This window comes from Phoenix dactylifera, chromosome 2 (assembly GCF_051530095.1).
Source record: "Phoenix dactylifera cultivar Ajwa chromosome 2, Ajwa_hap1_PhDact_Kaust_v1.1, whole genome shotgun sequence".
Taxonomy (NCBI): Eukaryota; Viridiplantae; Streptophyta; class Magnoliopsida; order Arecales; family Arecaceae; genus Phoenix; species Phoenix dactylifera.
Genome location: NC_143191.1, coordinates 15,797,025 through 15,815,835, shown reverse-complemented (window position 1 = coordinate 15,815,835; position 18,811 = coordinate 15,797,025). Strand labels below are relative to the sequence as shown.

Sequence of the window (18,811 nt, the reverse complement as noted above, 5' to 3'; positions counted from 1 at the left end):
TTCAGACAACACGTGTCCGAATACAGCCAAGAAAGTCAAAATACATAATCTCACGAAGTGCCAATGGCAGCTCCCTCTCTCCTGCCCACAGGGCGTATCCTGAGTGGTGGGCCGCGTATGCAGCCACCCAGTCGGCCGCCCCGTTGGCCTCTCTGAATACATGCGTGGCCTGAAAGGACGCGCCATCCCTCACCATCATCCCGATGTCCCGGATCAGAGGATGGTCTGTGCTCTCACCACTCGGTCCCTGCCGGATCCACCCAATAACTGTAGCCGAATAGCCCTCCAGGATGATCGAGCTAGCCCGCAGCACCTGCCGCGCGTGGCGAAGACCTGCCCAGGCAGCTCGCAACACCGCCCCTGGAACTGATATGTCGAACAACTGGCAACCGCCTGCTGCCACTACCCTGGAATGAGGGTCCCGTATAACGAAGCCTACCCCGCCTCGCGTACCTCCATCCAACACTGACCCGTCAAAGTTGACCTTGAGGAAACTCGGAGGTGGGGGCTCCCAAGTGAAAAACACCGTCCGAGAAGCTGCCTGAGCAGAGAAGGAACCCCAGGTGTCCCGAGCTATCAAGGGTATATCTGAAGGGATGGTGAGTCTGGGCTCCATCGCCAGTGCACGAGCAGACTCCGCAACAAACATCGGCGACATCCTGCGCTCGCTGAAAGTACGAGCGTTCCTTGCTAGCCAGATCTGATGGGCTGTGCAAGTCGCTCTGATGGCCTCCTGATGTGTCCCGGTACTGGCCAACCACTGTCGTATCATCTGAAGGAAGAATCTCCTCTCCCGCCACGCCACCTCCGGGATACCTGTCCACTGCCATGTCGCCCTCGCCCAAGTGCACCGAAATAGTACATGGTCCACAGACTCGTCTATGCCGCAAGCCCCGCACTCCGCAGGGATCCCCAAACCACGCCTACTCAGCACTGCACTCGTCGGAAGGCGATCCCACATCACCTTCCACAAAAAGAGAGCTGCCCTCGGGTGGAGCCCGGACCTCCATATCCAGGTGTAGTTCGGTCCCCGCTCATGCTCCTGCTGGATAACTCGTGACAGATCACCCAACCTGACACTGGCCCTGCATGAAGTGCCCCATACCCGGACGTCTGGCCCCTCGCATCCTGGTACTGGTAGGGAGCGAATCCTCTCAGCAAGATGTGCCCCGAACAACTGATGTAGTTTGATCTCATCCCACTCTGTCCTCCCTGTTGCTAGGAGGTCGCATACCCGGTGCCCCTCTGCTGCCTCGTATCCACCATCGTCGGCCAGTATCTCAAAGGAAGGGTATCCACCCACGGATCACAAATCACATCGATGCTCCGTCCATCGCCTATCAGCCACCTGGTGTTAGCCGACACAGTCGGCAAGTACCTCCCGATCTCACGCCACATAAAGATTGAGAGTAAAGATTGAGCACTAAGATGGTCGACCCATCACACAAGTCGTGCAATAACTAGATACTTTATATTATGAAATCGAACCATCGAAATGGAACATTCATCATTAAACAAAACACAGCATTCCCTACAGAACAACTCCTGCAGACGATTTAACCCTTTTTTTTCTTGAGAAATCGATTATCAAACACTGATGTTCAAAAGGTATTAACAATAGTAACCAACATAAACTCAATATGTTTATCATTTCCAGATCAGTTGATATATCCTCCGACATGAAGAAATCCACTGTCTTGTGCCCTAATTCTAATTTGATAAAGAGATCCAATTCTATTGGTGTTAAAGATCTGAATATCTCCACCAAAAGCCACACAATAGTTGAACTTTAAGATGGCACTACCAGTCCAAATCAATAAATTTGACGAGCATAAAAATTCATGTACCCCAGATTTTTTGGCTGAACTGCTGGGGAGGAATGGCCATATCAGAACACTCCAGCCCTTGTGGCACCAAAAACCCAGCTTGGGGTTCATTCCAGGAACACGATGGAATACACATAGTAGCACTAACCTTGATCTCTTAATTTTAAAAGTAATGATAAATCAGACAGGTGCAGAAGCCTGACACATCAATTCACGACATAAAAGGCCTAGATCAACTACCAATCAAAGCATCATAAAACATAAAGGTGATTGGAAATATTCCTGACAATGTGGCTAGGTGATACATGATCCTCAAAAATCCAGAGCAGTGATCCATAAATGTCTGCCAAACAACAGCGGAGTACAGCTATAAACATGAGAGACGGCACCAACTACACTAACCAACATATGTAGCTGAAATGCTTGCAACTTTTTGCTAAGAGTAGGAAACATCTCCATGTCCCTCCTTCAGGCTCCTGCCAGAAAGAAACAAGCTTATGTCACAACATTTTACGACGACTCAAAAAACCCCATGCTTGAAGATGGCAGCTTCGTAACATTCTTGTGTGTTTTTTTTCCAAAAAACAAAGTCCCCATGGGGGAAAATGAATATGAAGAAAGCAAGAAATGAAGAAGAGAGATAATAAATCTAAACAACATAGAAATTCATCATAAGTTTAATTCCCATGCCCCATCTCCATGCATCCATTGGATGTCGAATAAATTTGCAGTCTCAACCAATCATAAAGAAAAATATACTCGGAGATGAAACGTTATATCATGCAGACCAATAGCTCTGGCCAATGCTACTGTATCATGGCTGTCGTCCTGAACCAAAAGTTTAGCATATTATAATCTATAAGCATCACCTGACGATCTATGAATCTACAACTTTTCACATATTGGGAACATATGAAAGAAAACACATCACCTCATCATCTATGATTAGAGCACTGGATAGATTACAGGCATTAAATACTATGAGATCAAAGAAAGCAGCTTATATACGTAAAAGTTTCTCCTGCCCACCTTCCTGGATAATCCACAACCACGACCACAAATTCAAGCTACAGACAAGTTCATTTCCTCTCAAGTACTATGCACTAATTTCAGGCTATTTTCAAATGTTATGACTCCAGCCAAATTTTACTAACTCAAATTAATAGGAAGTACAAAAATGATAATTTGAGCAAATATTCTCCAAACCCAAACAACTTTTAACCATGTAGATCTTGATATATACCGCTAGTTAGTGCATAAAATGCAATGAAATCCAATAAAATGTCTTTAACTAAGATTTAAAACGGTTAATGACTTTTTTTATTCTCACATATTTTTATCTCCACATAATCCGAAATTTATCATCACTAAGATTTCTTTGCCAAGGTTAAATCAAATGGAGAGTCACATTCAGCATTTTAGGCCCACTGCTAACTCGACACACATACACAGAGAGAGAGAGAGAGAGAGAGAGAGATCAAAGAATCCCTCAATTTTGTAATGAGGGTCCTTCTGTGCGCAATAGATTTTAAATGGACAAGTTTGCCCAAACCTTCCAAAAACTCTAGGTGACAGATGCTGATATATGTGCTTTTGTATCTACAAGCAGGCAGGTTTTGAAGAACTCCCCTTACTGGGCAGGTGACTTGGGCTTTATTGTCCAAATAATAAGCTTCTCAGCATATAGAGCTTTAGCAAATCTCCCTTAGTCCAGACAATTATGACACATATTTCATAAAGTTATCATTCTTTGAAGTCACCAAAGCCATCACTTATATAGTTTTTTTATCAGAAAAAGTATACCCTTAGCAACTTTCACAACTCTAACTTGATCAGAATACCTACATATTGCTTGTGTTGGATGCATATAAAAGAAAATCAAGTCTTCCTTCCAACTATGGAAGAAGGAACCGATCATTTTCAATCACCTTCATATGCTTGTGTTGGATGCATATAAAAGAAAATCAAGTCTTCCTTCAACCATGGAAGAAGAAACCGATCAGTTTGAATCAACAATTACAGTTTCACCTGTTGCATACCACTTATATTAATTTTCTAAATTTTATTTTGGAGATGTTCAGAACAATTTCTGATAAAAAATCAACCAATAAAGTAATGAATCATCACATAAAAAAGGAAAATAATTGAATTCTACCTAATTCACCTGCAGAGTTCTCTTCTGCAACACTTAAATCAAATTGAAGGCATCTTTGGTTGCCTCTAACTAAGCACCCAAAGTCAATTTGGCCCATCAGAAGCCAACTGAAATGGCCCACAAATGGAAGAAATGGCCCAAAGTGGTCTCCGTCCAGAGGAGCCAAGGTCACTTTGGTAAAATTACCTCCCACTCACCGCACTTAAAACGAACAAATAGGCTTAATTCTTTATCCTAGCTCCACCTTTCATTTCAAAAAAAAATATGTAATATGTCAAGTTCTCCTCAATTTTTTATCTCATTAATTATGCACTTTTTTGATAATGTTCTCTAGTGTGAACACCATCTGGCACCAAGTGCCTAAATAGTGCTTCAACAGCAAACATCATTGTTGAAAGGATTTACATCAACGAATAGTCAATCTTTATTGAAAGGATAATAATAATCACATCACTTTCAATCTTGACTTATGCTTAAAAGTTAACGTCTTTGTTAAAAAGAGTGAGAGTGTGAGAGAGAGAGAGAGGAAACAGAAACATGGACATCGGAAGACACGGCTCCATAAGGAAAAAAATTCTTAGAAAGCAAAAGGATCCAATGCTTGACACAGCACCAGCACCTGACGCATGAACCCAAGTCCGTGTAACATAGATTGGCATTCTATATCAAACAGTTCATTTACAAGGCTAAGTACTGAATTATTCATTTGTTGAAAATGGTTATATTCTATATCAAACAGTTCACCTTCATCTGAACTAGGGCAAGATTTTATCACATACAGGTTTTCAAACTTACCCATAAGTGAAAAGGTGACATATTATCGAGACTACAAAGTAGTTTGGCTAAGTTCTAAGCTTTGTTGTGTAATCCTTGCTGCAACAGAATACCACAAAGCTTTAGTCCCAATATCAAATGTCGTTTCTGTATCAATTTTCTAAATCTGAAAGTTCGAGAAATTTCCACCATCATTCAGCATTCATCACCATAATACATGATAACCTGATGCAAGGTGTATGCAAGTGTGTGATTGAAATATTATATATGACAAGGGTCATTGGAATACATAATCTGTATGATTTTTGAATAGGAGAGACACAGCCTAGGACTCAATTGGAACAAAAATCATACTAGGGTGCGCAAAGCAAATCTGCCAAGATAGAATATCAGGGTCATTGGAATGATAGAAAACTTCTAAAAGTAATCAATGTTATGCTCATTTTTCTAAATGAAAAGAAGTTTTCTCGTCTTTCATGCTGTTTCCATAATCCCTATGTAGAGTAAGCTCTTAAGGCATTCTAACCATGGTTTTTAAAATCTGTACAAAGGTGGTGTCTGTCAAACCAGTAAGGTATTTGTTGTCTTGTACCAACATACAGTACGGGATTGCTTCCCAGCATCATACATGGACGCCCAAAACTTCATTTTTCTTTGTTTTTTTCATTTCTTTGTGTTTCTATGTCTAACAAGGCTATCAGTCTCACTTTGTCATTTTGTAGTGTTTTAGATGCATTTTGATGGGTGTGATACCAAAGTGTTTTAGATGATTATTTTGATGGGATAATATAAAATTGATCACAATTTTGAGCTTATGCTCGGGGCTCCCAAATGCACCACCAGATTGTCTGATCTAAACCAAAAAATTATAGTATAAAAACACTACAAATGCAGCTATGCTACAATTTTTCCATCCCAAATTTTGTTTTCTACTTATTATTAATATTCTAATCCAAGAATAATAATAGTTTGTAAAAAATAAAATATTCTCAAAGAAAACAGCACATCAAAATTTCATGCCAACTGAAAAAAAAATGAGACAGTTTTCCCTAATTTTCCCACTTCTTGCCAATTTATGGCTGTAAACAAGGGAGGGGAAGAGGTTCATCCAATCCAACAACCCTGATGTGCATGCTGCCGGCAAGGGCTCCCAACCTCACACTCCTCCATTCCCCTTCCCCTCTCTTTCTAGCTATCAACTCAAATTAGAGGCAGAGCCTCTCACGAGATGCCTCAAAATGGAGCAAGGGCAACCCACATGCCCCCAAACCCTCCCCCATGCATTTTCCTCCAAAAAGAATGTTGTCTCACTCAAGATGACATGCATACTGGTTAAACCAGCCCCTATATCGGTCGATACTGACCAGTTTCAACTGAAACACACGATTTTTTTTTGTCCGACCAGCCAAACCAGACTCATTAACAATCAACCCAATGGATTTCGCCCCGTTTCAATCTAGATCCCATGTTTTATGTTGTTTCAGCAACCCAGATGCATCCAGGTACTACAATATGGCCTAATAGTATGGCACCGATGTTACAGTCGCTTTCTAGTAGTATTTAAAACCATGATTCAGGTAGAGGGCAATCATATTCACAATATCTTCTTAGTTAATCATTTTTGGCATCAAATTTCTAGTTTGTTCGAGCCAAGAAACATATATTGCAAAAATTGCAATCATGAGGAGAGAGACTTAACAACAAACATTAAAAGTGCACAACTAGTGTGAGCTACAAGGCAAGCTTTCCATTTACATGGAGCTTTCTTTTTGGCCCTTTAGATCAGAAGATAATGCATAATCTACCATCATTCGCTTTCGTAAAGCTGAGACAAAAGCTACCAACAATAACAGATAAATAAAATATTGAGGTTTTATAACAAAAGTGAAACATATTTTTTCTTTAAAGAAATAAAAAATTCGGATTGAAATCACCTAAACATCTTTTGAAGCAGTTTTATAAAAATAAATGAAAGGAAAAATAATAAATAAATAAGTACCATTTATATTCTTCAATATTTAGACTTAGAATCATTGGGCAAAAGAAAAAAAAAAGATAAGCAAGTTCATTGGCTTTCACATTTTGTCAGGGGATATCTTACCACATTTTCCCTATAGTTAAGAAGTTTGCATAAGTATAAAAATGAATACTTGTCAAAAAGGATCGATTTTGACCAACTGTACCAATATTTTTATTCAAATTTTTGTTGCGAAAAGTAAATGCCACATTTTATAGGTATTTTGGAAAGTAAGATCAAAACTAGACTGAGATCAATCAAACTCGGCCAGGTAACAACATAGGATCAAGCTAGAAAAGTGCTACCCCAAACCTAGCCTAGCCTAGCCCAACATCAAGAAACATGAAAAAGAAAATCAAGCCGCAACTTTTCTCCCTTACACACAAAACCCTCCAAAACTGCCTTTGATGGCTACAAAGGTGTGTATACCCACCCCATCCAATCTTTGATTGCCAGGAACCTCCTGGCAGACACATAGGACTAACAGCTCACCGACAGGAGCTAAGGAAGATTAGAGGGGAAGGGAGAACCAAAGTTAAATAGACGATGTTCGACAAGAGGGCAGGCAAAGGTTTTGTAGAGCTAAGGAAGATTAGAGGGGAAGGGAGAACCAAAGTTAAATAGACGATGTTCGACAAGAGGGCAGGCAAAGGTTTTGCAGCAATGTTTGGCAGAGGGAAGTCAACACCATCCGGAGAGCTTAATCAAGCTAGGGTCCACAAGGGAGCAAGGAAGAAAACAAAGTTAGTCTTAGAGATTAGTTCTACTTTTATGAGAGATGTCCAGGGCATTAGTTCTACTTTTTACAGATTTCTCATTGTTTTTCACGGTAGATCATACTTTTTTGTCAAGGCTAGAATGCTTCCATTTCTTTTTTTAACCTCCTTTGTCAATGTCTTCACTTCAAATCAATCATTTACTTCCAGAAAATTTATGGCATGAACATTGCATATCCAACAAATAGGAGTAGATTTTGACATAAAAATTGATCATCAGAACTACTTACCTAGCGGCCGAGATATGATGGCAAGCCAGCACCCATCGATCCAATGCCAGATTGAGACCTCATCGAAGTTGTTGAAGGCAGCTGACTGTTCTGGTAAACCCCCCAACCCTGCAAAGCTGCCTGAGAACCATAACTCCCAATAATACTAGGACTTATGCTATTGACCCCCGTCCCACCCCCGCCAAGCCCTAATCCAAGTCCATAAGGTGGCGGAGTTGTAATGCTCCTATTCAACGAGGGTGATATCCCTGCTGTCGCCACTGTCGCAGCTCCAGGATTCAGCACCCCAACCCCAGAGTTCTGCCCCAGAAGCCCCAGAGCTGGGTTGAGGGTCTGTCCTACCAATCCCGCCATTGGATTCAGACCCAGCACCGACTGCGAAGCATACGTGAGAGCCAGGTCATTCGGCTGCAGGACTGCCGGCACTGCAGCAGCACCTCCAGCCGCCGCTGCCGCCCCCGAAGGGATCTTGGGTTTCAGCCCCTCGACCGCCCTCTGGCAGTGCAGCTCACATCCCTCGAAGAACTTCTTCGGCTCCTCCAGCGCCTTCTTGCAGCTGTCGGATGACTTGTAGACAAAGATGGCAAACCCGCGGAGCCTGCCAGTGTTGCGATCGTACCCGAGGGGGCCCTCCTCGACCTCGCCAAAGCGGGTGAAGAAGGCGCGGAGGCGCTCGGGGTTGATGTGGTCGGCGATGCCGCTGACGAAGATTTTGCGGCCGGTGGAGTCGGGGGCAGGGCCCTGGGCACCAGGAGGACCGAAGGAAGCGAGCTGGCAGGAAGTCATGCGGTGGCCGATCCGCTTCTGGGGTTCTTTGAGGGCCTTGCGGGCCGCGGCGCGGGTGCGGAAGAGGACGAAGCCATAGCCCTTGCTGCGGCCGGTATTGCGGTCGACGACGACACGGCACTCCTCGATCTCGCCGTACTGGCAGAAGACGGAAGCGAGGGTCTCGGTGGTGGCGTCCCAGCCGAGGCCGTGGACGAAGATCTTGCGGTGGACGGGGTCGGACTCGGCGGAGGCGGAGATCCGGGAGAGGAGGGAGGGGTTCTTCAGGGCGGCCTCCTTGAGGAGCTCCATCAGCTGGTCCTTGCCAAAGGGCTCCAACAGCATGCGGATAGCCTCGCGGTTCGAGGGGTCTAACTTCTCTTCTTCTTCGTCTTCCTCTTCCTCTTCTTCTTCTTCTTCGTCTTCTACTTCGTCCTCGGATGCTTCATCTTCCTCCTCGTCGTCGTATTTGGATTCTTCTTCCTCTTCTTCTTCCTCTTCCTCTTCCTCTTCTTCTTCTTCTTCTTCTTCAGATGAAGAGGAGGGATCTGGCTCAGGAGAGGGCTTTCGCCTCTTCGCCATGGGAGGAGGAGGAGGAGGAGGAGGAAGGGGGGCGCGGGGAGTTTAGGGTTAGGGTTTTGGCGGCAGCCGATGAGATGCCGGTAGAGGTAGGTCTGGATGAGGCTTTTCCCTTTCGGGTACGCACGAGAATTGCACGTGTGTCAGAGTGGAAAGGAGGCAAATGCGTGAAGATTTGTGCGCGGAAATCTCGGTGCGTGATTGAAGAGGCTGCACTTCGCATATGAACCGATGCCTAGAGGAAAGATGAAAGATAGTCGTACGTAGTCCAGAGCTTTTTCCCATGCAAAATAAATTGAATCCAAGCAATTACTCTCAAGATAAAACCACATTTATTTCGCATGCATCATAACATTTATTTTACAGTTTCGAACGCACAAATCATGAGGCCGTTTGGTTGGGTTAGCCTTGACAAAAATCTCGTCAGAGGGCACCATAGTACGTTATACAGGGTGAGATTTTTTTTTTTGCCACATATTTTATATTTATTTAAAAAAAACTCGAAAGATAAGTGAAAATAGATTTTTTTTTCAGCTAACCAAATCCATCAATTCATAACTTAAAAATAAAAAAAAATACGTGCTAATAGAGATTATGCACGAAAAAACATCACCGGATCCTCTTTTTCGCGTGAAGTGATACACACTCGTCGGCTTCCTGATATATATATTGTAAGTTTTTTTATATACGTCTTGTAACAGTCTAATAAATACGTACAGTTACATCGATATATAGTTTTCAGAATATGATGTCCACCAGTATATAGTATATTGCTAGTTAATACACATTTAGCAATAAAATCATCCAACATCCTAATACACATAAATAGGCAAATCGATATACAGTTTTTAAAATATGATTTCACCAGTAAATACTACATGATCAAGTGATATACACTCATCTGCTTCCTGATTTATACTATAAGCTTTTTTTGATACACATCCAATAGCAATCCAATACATACCTTCACGTAAATCAGTACACAGTTTTCAGAACATAATATTCATCAGTACACACTATGCATTCAAGTGATATACACCTAGCAAAATAATCATCTAATATTTTGATACATATTTTTAGGTAAATTGATACACAGTTTTCAAAAGGAAGAAAAAAAAAAAGACTAGCAAGGAGAAGAAAAACCTCACATATGGAAGAGACCACTTGATCAAGAATAGGATAAAAGGAGAGATTTAACGAAGAAGAAAGAAGATAAGGATAGTATTTCTGTGCAGATGATTTCTCTTGGCGCGTGTATTTTTTTTATTTTTTCAAGTTGGAAAACTGACGGACTCCATTAGTACGAATCCTCTTATTTCTTTTGGATTTTTCTCTTTAAGATATGTGCAAAAGAAAACGTATCAAAAAAAGAGTCTCGCCCCATATTTCCTTCTATGGTGCCTGCCCCATATAATTTTTGTTCAGATAATCTCATAGGTAAAATAAATTCTATATCAGATTACGATGTTTGGTACGAAAAATGGATGAGAGAGATAATAAAATAAATGGTGAATCTCATGTATATTTTTCTAAGATAAACAAATACCGCAATAAATGTGGTATTTATTTTTTCATGTTAGATTACTAAGTGGAGGTAATATGAAATTATCATCTCTTGATAAAACTACCCTTATTTATATTATATTAATATTATATTAATTATATTATACAATTAATATTAATTATATTATATTAATATTATATTAATATTTATAAATTTATTAATATGTTGATTAATAATATTTATAAATAATAACATATTTAATATATTAATATATTTATTAATAAATATGAATTATTAATAAATAAATAATGAATATATATTAATTATCAACAAATCTAACAAAGGATTTATTAATAATTAATATATTTATTTATATACCAAAATATACTAAATTTTATTTATAATAAGCAATATATTTTTAATATATAATTAACATAAAATATTTATTAACTCATGTAAATATTGATAGCGTTTACGTAAGTGGGCATAAATGGTCAACAAATGAACAGAGCAAAAAATATTTGTTATTACTTGAATTGTTTATTTAAGGACATTATTAAAAATTTGGCAATATTCTTCTATTTTAAAAATAATTGACAGTAGTTATGGCTTGTGGTATAAAGCATGTTATAAGTGCAGAGCTCCTATAAAAGTTTATAAGAATAATTTCTTGTGTAATCAATGTGGAAAAAATAATCAGCCCCCCATACCATGAGAACACCATGTTTGCCCTACCTAGAGTTGGGCAACGGGCCGTGCCGGGCCGGCCCGGCCCAGGCCCCCCGGGCCAAAACTCTAAACGGGCCGTGCCTGGCACGGCCCGCTTATGAAGCGGGCCGTGCCTGGCACGGCCCGTGAGGCACGGAAGGCAAGCCCGGCCCGGCCCCCGGCCCCTCTATTGGTGGGCCGGGCCGGGCACGGCACGGCACGGGCCGTGCCAGGCACGGCCCGTAACGGGCGGTAACGGGCCGTGCCAGGCACGGCCCGCAACGTCTCTAAACGGGCCGTGCCTAGCACGGCCCGTAACGGCTCCAGACGGGCCGTGCCTGGCACGGCCCGTCTGGAGAGGGGGAAGAAAATAGCCGTTTCCAACGGCTATTTTTGGGAAAAAGACGGTTTTGCCCCTCCCAACAGTCCTATAACGGCTGAATTGAGGGGTATTTTGGGAAAAAAATTTTTTTGGGCTTCTATAAATAGCCCATTCCTCCCTCATTCTCACCACACCAAACCTCTCATTCTCTCCTTCTCTACTGCTATTATTTCTCTCTTCTAAAGTGCTCTTCTAGCAATTTAATTTTTAGTTTGTTCAAGTGCTACACAAGAGGAGGTTCCTGTTGAGAAGAGAAGGTCGCTTCTGTTGAGAGCACAAGAGGAAGCTCGGAATCTCGGCGCTGCCTCTGCCCTCCGACCCTCTACTCAATTCCTCCTTGCGGTTAGTTTTATTTTTTGAATTAATCATAGATATGTCATCTTTTGAGGAAAGTCAGTTTGGCATTCCTGTTTCTGAGGGGGAAGAAACTAATCCCCAACCCCCTGTTCCTAGTTCCTCTAGAACTGGTGAACCGAGTGAAGGTCAAACCTCTTCTCGTAAGAGGACTAGTACTGTATGGAATGAATTTGATAGAGTTATGGTTGAGGGAGTCTGGAAAGCTAAATGTAAAAAATGTGCCAAACTTTATAGTTGTAGTAGTAGTGGGGGAACAGGGCATTTAAAAAGACATCAAGAGAGTCATAGGATGCATGATTCTCATGCTCAAACTCAAAGTAGCCTTAATATACAAGGGGGATTACTTGTAGGTAATTTTGCATATAATCATGAAAATCAAAGAAAAGCACTTGTAAAATGGATAGTTAAGGATGAATTACCTTTTAGTTTATGTGAATCTTTTAATTTTGAAGAATATGTTCAATTAAACCTACAACCTGCTTACAAAAGAACTAGTAGGCGTACATTTAGAAGAGTAGCTATGACCAATTTTTTAGCAATGAAACAAAATTTAATTGAAACACTTTCTACTTTAAATGTAAAAATTTCATTAACTTCTGATATTTGGTCAGCATCTGTAGGTAGTAATTCTTTTATTGCCATTACTGCTCATTATATTGATAATGATTGGCAATTAAATAAACGTATTCTTGCTTTTCGTGCTTTTGATTTTCCACATTCTGGGCAACAAATTTCAAATATAATTTATCAAACTGCATGTTCATATAATATTAATGATAAAATTATGTCTATTACTTTTGATAATGCATCTAATAATAATTCTGCTGTTGTATTATTAAGAGACTCATTGCATCCCATATTAGATGGAAATTTACTGCATATTAGATGTGCATGTCATATCTTAAATCTTTCTGTTCAAGCTGGCATGGGCATGATTCAAGATGTGATTTCAAAAATTAGAAATGCAGTTTCTTTTATTCATGCTTCTAGATCAAGACTTCAAGAATTTAAGGAATTATGCATAAATCATGGTAAACGTTTTAAAAAATTTAAACTTGATGTAATTACTCGTTGGAACTCCACATATAGCATGATACATGATGCATACCCATATAAAAATTTATTAAGTGCATATATTAATGATCGTGGATTAGGATTTACATTGACTGAAACTGATTGGAATAAAGGAAAAATTTTGGAAGATTTTTTGCTTAGTTTTTATAATGCTACCAATGTTCTTTCTGGTATTTATTACCCTACTTCATGTTCATTTTTACAACAAGCATATATAATTAGTCAAAAATTTGCAGAACATAGATATGATGATGTTTTAATGCCTATTATTCACCTAATGGAATCTAAATGGAATGAGTATTGGGACAGGATATGTCCTATGCATAACTTAGCTGCTGTATTTGATCCTAGAGTTAAATTAAATGGCGTGCTAATTTTACTTGATGCATACGCTGAAAATATGAATCAAGATGCTGAATCTGCTAAAGATGAGGTAAGACAACTTCTTTATGATATTTATGCTATATATGATGAAAAAATTCGTGGATCTAGAACACAAATACAAACCTCTATTCCTCCTTCTAGTAGTTCTCGTTCGTCATCTATTTTTTCATTCATTGCACAGAGAAGACACACACATGCTTCAAGTTCCTCTTCATCTTCTTCATCTTTAAGTAGTGAACTAGAATTTTATTTACGAAATGATCTTCAGTCTGCATATGATGAAAATCAAATAGAGAATCTAGATGTATTATCTTGGTGGAAGAGTGTTAGAAATCAATATCCTGTTATGTCTGCAATTGCACGCGATATTTTAGCTGTGCCGATGTCCACGGTAGCATCGGAATCCGCTTTTAGTGCAGGTCGGCGTGTTCTTGACGAAAAGAGAAGTAGGATGACGGGCGAAACGGTGGAGATGCTTCTCTGCTTCAAGGATTGGCTGGATGCTGAGGCAAGACTTCAAGATAAAGGTGAACATAATACAACATCCTCTGATGATGATGATACAAACACTACTGAAGACTGAAGACTGAAGACTGAAGACTGAAGAGTGAATACTGATTCACTGAATCACTGATGATTAGTAAGATTTCTTAATTTTTTATAATTGTACATTTTTATTGTATTCTGGAGGTCAGACCAAGGTCCAAACCTCGGCCCTTTCTTAGTTTCTTATTGTATTCTAGAATCTAGAGGTCAGACCAAGGTCCAAACCTCCCTTCATGTACCATTTTGATTGAAATTAATAAACTGGTAGGGGTCTATGCCAAACCCCCCACCATTAAGGTGGCTTTATATTCATAAATCAAGATTTCTTAGTGTTCATAATTTATTAATGTATTAAAAAAATTTTATCGGGCCGAGCCGGGCCCAGGCCCGGACCGTGCCAGGCCCGCGTGCCAGCCCGGCCCAGGCCCTTATGGGCCGTGCCGTGCTGGCACGCGGGCCGTGCCGTGCTTGGCCCGCGTGCCTAGACCGGGCCGTGCCGGCCCAGGCCCGAAGCGGGCCGTGCCTGGCACGGCCCGCTGGCCAGGATTCGCTAGCCCAGCACGGCCCTATCAAAGGGGCCGTGCCAGGCACGGCCCGTCACTGTAGCTGGCGGGCCGTGCCAGGCACGGCCCGCTTCGTGCCGTGCCGTGCCGGGCCGTGGGCGGCCCGGCCCAGTGCCCATCTCTAGCCCTACCTTTTCCATTTTCTTACAAAAGAGAATTAATAATACATCATTAGATTAAAATTTTCTTATTAATTTGCATATAGGTACAAGTTAAACGCAATTGTTGAGGATAAAACCGGTAATCCTAAGAAAAATGTGTTGCTTGAGTAATGTACCTTTAATACTAATCATTTTTTTGATGCAATAATTGTAGTTAGTTTCCGACAATTAAGCCCTCTTTTGGCTTTTGAAATTTTACTTTTTATTTTGATTTTAAAACATGCAAGCATATACCTGACATCTGTTCAGAAGAAAAAATATGTACAAGGAAACCTACCAGACATAGATGTATATCGTTAGCATGCCTTCCTCTCAATTTCTAAAGACTTCTTCCTTTTTTTTTCTCAGACCATCCTAGAAAACATGGAGAACTGATGAATGGCTATCACAAAATATATAACATTTATATATCCCTTCAGATTGAAATGGGATAGCCTAAGTAGAATCATGAAGCACTGCTACACATCATTGTATTGAACCGTGTCTTCTACTAATTTTCCGCGTATATATGTATTCTTTACATTACCTAGTAGCTGAATGGTTCCCTTTATTTTTGTTAAAATGTATTAAAAAACCACAGCATAGCACGGGTCCCTTCCTAGTGTTTCAAGTGTGGGCGTTAGATATCAATTCAAATCTCAAATTCTCAAGAAAATCCACAGAATTTTATCAATGTTGTGTTGAACATAATTTTGTAGATTGGTACCTACTTACAAACGACTCATGTGGAAGTTATACAGTTTATACTCTAGCTCAATAATCTAGCTAACGGTCGAGAGTAAGCACCACATGGATCAAGTTTGACATAACCTGAGCAAGTGAGAATCACATAATCCTTGCTAGACTAGGGAGAGTTTAACCAAAAAAATTTTATCAAGCATGGAGGTATAGACTGAAGAAGGAAAGTTCAGTCAAGAACAAGCCGGAAGCCTAGAACTTAGCCATGACCAGCTGCAATGCATGAAAAAATAGATCGAGGTGATTGAAGCTATCTCAAGGATAATCTCAAATATAAAACTTAATTTTAGGCCAAAAAGATATGATTATTAGTTGATAGTTGTAGAGCAACCATGCTAACGAACATGCATAATGGAGGATAACTGACGATAGTTACCAAAAATACCATAATAGAGGTCAGACATAGAGCAACCATCAAAGTCTACAGTTATTATGTGTTAGTATAAATAAGTAGATATTGTACTTTGTAATAGATGATTCGATAATCAATCCAATGCATCTTTATCTTATCTTAATTTCACTCTATCTTTTATCCTAAGAGTAGGCATAACTTAGATTTTTACTATAGCACAGTGTTGCACTCTTTATTTTTCGAACAACTGTGTCACAGTGGTAAAGTTTCTGAAGGTCAGGGCATTTGAACCCATACTACTCTCTATCCTTCCTTCGATCACTTTTCAGCTAATCTGACGCAGATAGCATGCCCACATGTACTAACCTACACCATCTAGCTTATCACCACTCTTCTTCATCGTACCTAGATGGGACCCCGCCAATGAGCCCTGTGACACATCCGGATGAGATGGAAAGAGCAACAACACATACTTTCATTAATAGGGAATTAAAGAGAAATATTAGTTGTAGGAAAAAACTTTTGGTTGTGACTATTATCTTGCTTGTTATATTAATATTATTCGAATGATGTACAAAGTTATGTTTATATTATTAAGTTCATTTTGAACTTAAATTTTCATAGATACTTTACTTGCATTTGACCAAAAATATGTTATTATTAGTTATGAGCTATCAGAATTGTCAATACTAATTCATAAGTACAAAAACATGGTAACCAATTTAACAAGTATTTTAGCACTTTACCAACCAACTTCTTCTTTACTGCTATTTATCAAGATCATCCTTTCCATCATAGATTCCATTTCTACCTTAAGATCATCAGAACCTGTTCCCAGAAAATCTCACATTCAATTAAGAATATAACTTCAATCTCTACCACTATGTGAAATCAAGGGAAATGATGTTGATCTCTCTAGACTCCTCATTTATCCGGCTCCATTGCACTATCTTGCATGGATACTTTGAAGAACAAGTTTGTCCTCTTTAAAAGAGAAACAATAGTTAATTCTAAAAACACGCACACAAAAAAAAAATGGCAGTATCAAACATGAAAGAATTTGAAAATATGAAACAAGTGCCTACAACAAATTTATAAGTAACTACTGGTTTCATTACAAATTAACCACAAACTAATATTATTACAAATCAGCCAGTGGCTAGTTCTATTACAAATCAGCCAACTGCTAATTCCATTACAAAGCAGCCAATGGCTAGTTTCATTAAAAATCAACCAACGCTAGTTTTATTACAAATTAACCAATTGCTAGTATTATTATAAATCAATAAACTACTACTTTTATTGTAAACAACCAACTTCTAGGTTCATTATCAAATAACTAACTAATAGTTTCATTTCCTAAATAGAAAATAACTATCACTATCATTCATATTGGAGCCCCATTGCGACTGTCAGATTTAGATGAAGGCCTCCAGCCATACATAATTAAATCCTATGGGTAAGTTAATAAATGGTCAGCATTCTAAACATGAAAAATCAATGATTAAACAGTCAAATTAATAAAAAACTATGGCAATGGGCTATCAATTACCTGTATCAAATTTTTGACAACATTAATACTTTGTGGCATTGATGTAAATGGGATATTTGGCCCACCGAAGCCCCAAGGATTATTGGAAACATGAAAAATATTAAATCACTAGCCATGTTAATGTGAAAAATGAAAACACCATATTTTAATAGTATTATAAGTAAAAATATTACTTGTGAGGATATTATGCTTGCAGCATAGGGAAAGTTGTGTGGCCTCATTTGATACCAATTTGAAGCTACATACAGGTTTTAAGATGGCCAATGTGCTACTGGTATAGAAATAATGTTGTTTCTATGATTTGGTATAGCTGGTTCAGTAATAATTGAGGTACTATCAGGTATAATAGGAAGAGACACCAACTTTAAGAAAGATCCAGCTGGTTCTTTCACTTTTCTGCATCAAATAAGGTGAAATAAAATATAATTGTCTCATAAACAATTATCAAGTAAACTTTTTAGCAGTCAATCATAAACTATAGAAGAAATATTACTTACTTGAGGAAATTTTTTTTTGATATTTCTTAAAATATCCTTTCAACCTAGCATCAAAAACTTCTTTAGGTTTAGGGTTGCAAACCCTAAATCCTAAATCTTGAGATTCTTAGAGTTGTAGGAACCTCAAACCCTCAGTCAACTCTTCTTGTTTTCTATCTTAATAGGTTGATGGTGAGGCAACTTGGATGGCTGCCAAGGAAACTGCTGCAGCTATTCCTTTACGAGTTTCCGAAGAGGGTGGAGGGGAAGGGAATAAATATTGTGATCAATGAACGGAAAATCTGAGCCTCTCTCTCTCTCTCTCTCTCTCTCTCTCTCTCTCTCTCCCTTCCTCCCTCCATTTTATGTTTTTTCTCCCATTTTTCTATTGAGTTTTTCTATTTCTAGAGTTAGGATTTGATGTTAGTTTTGTAGGGTATTTGACAATTGAGGTGAGTATGGCTTAAGAAAAAGGGCATATTGTTTTTAACTTTTTCTTATGTTGATGAATTAATGGGATCGGACTCTTGGTTATATATCATGCATGTACTTGGAGAAAGAGTCGAGGAGAAAGGAAAGTCGAATAATAGAATGTTTCATCCCAGTATAAGATCAAACTATTTCTCATATTTAACCTTAAAAAAGGTTGATTAATTTTGAATTTCAATCTAAATATTTGCAATAGTAATATAGATTTTGTCCTACATGATATAAGAGCTAAGACCAATATAATATTGTACAAATTGCCGCTAATTATGATTTGCTTGCTGGATAAAGTCTTATTGGAGGGGAACAATACATACTAGTTTTGTTTTTATCAATGTGAGTGTTTTATTTCTTTGTTTTTTCCTTATATTTTTCTCTATGATAATTGATTTAAATAAGTTTTTAT

General features: G+C 39.2%; 2 protein-coding genes across 4 annotated transcripts; both read right to left on the bottom strand.

The window, feature by feature from the left end:
- Position 1: 1 nt before the first annotated feature.
- LOC108511692 (uncharacterized) lies at positions 2-961 on the bottom strand. The gene has a single exon (XM_017845525.4). It carries the CDS (start codon positions 959-961, stop codon positions 2-4), a length of 960 nt encoding a protein of 319 aa, XP_017701014.2.
- Positions 962-1,987: 1,026 nt separating this feature from the next.
- Positions 1,988-9,382, bottom strand: LOC103718348 (uncharacterized). Of its 3 annotated transcripts, none has more exons than XM_008807127.5 (2): positions 7,779-9,382; positions 1,988-2,302 (listed from the first exon to the last, which is right to left on the bottom strand). In XM_008807127.5, exon 1 carries the CDS (start codon positions 9,123-9,125, stop codon positions 7,779-7,781), a length of 1,347 nt encoding a protein of 448 aa, XP_008805349.1. In that variant the 5' UTR covers positions 9,126-9,382; the 3' UTR covers positions 1,988-2,302. The 3 variants fall into 3 exon arrangements, with proteins under 3 accessions (XP_008805349.1, XP_088571604.1, XP_088571605.1); XM_088715478.2 differs by having other exon boundaries at positions 1,988-2,654; positions 7,779-9,265; XM_088715479.2 differs by lacking the exon at positions 1,988-2,302 and adding an exon at positions 4,782-4,854 and having other exon boundaries at positions 7,779-9,265.
- Positions 9,383-18,811: the final 9,429 nt, after the last annotated feature.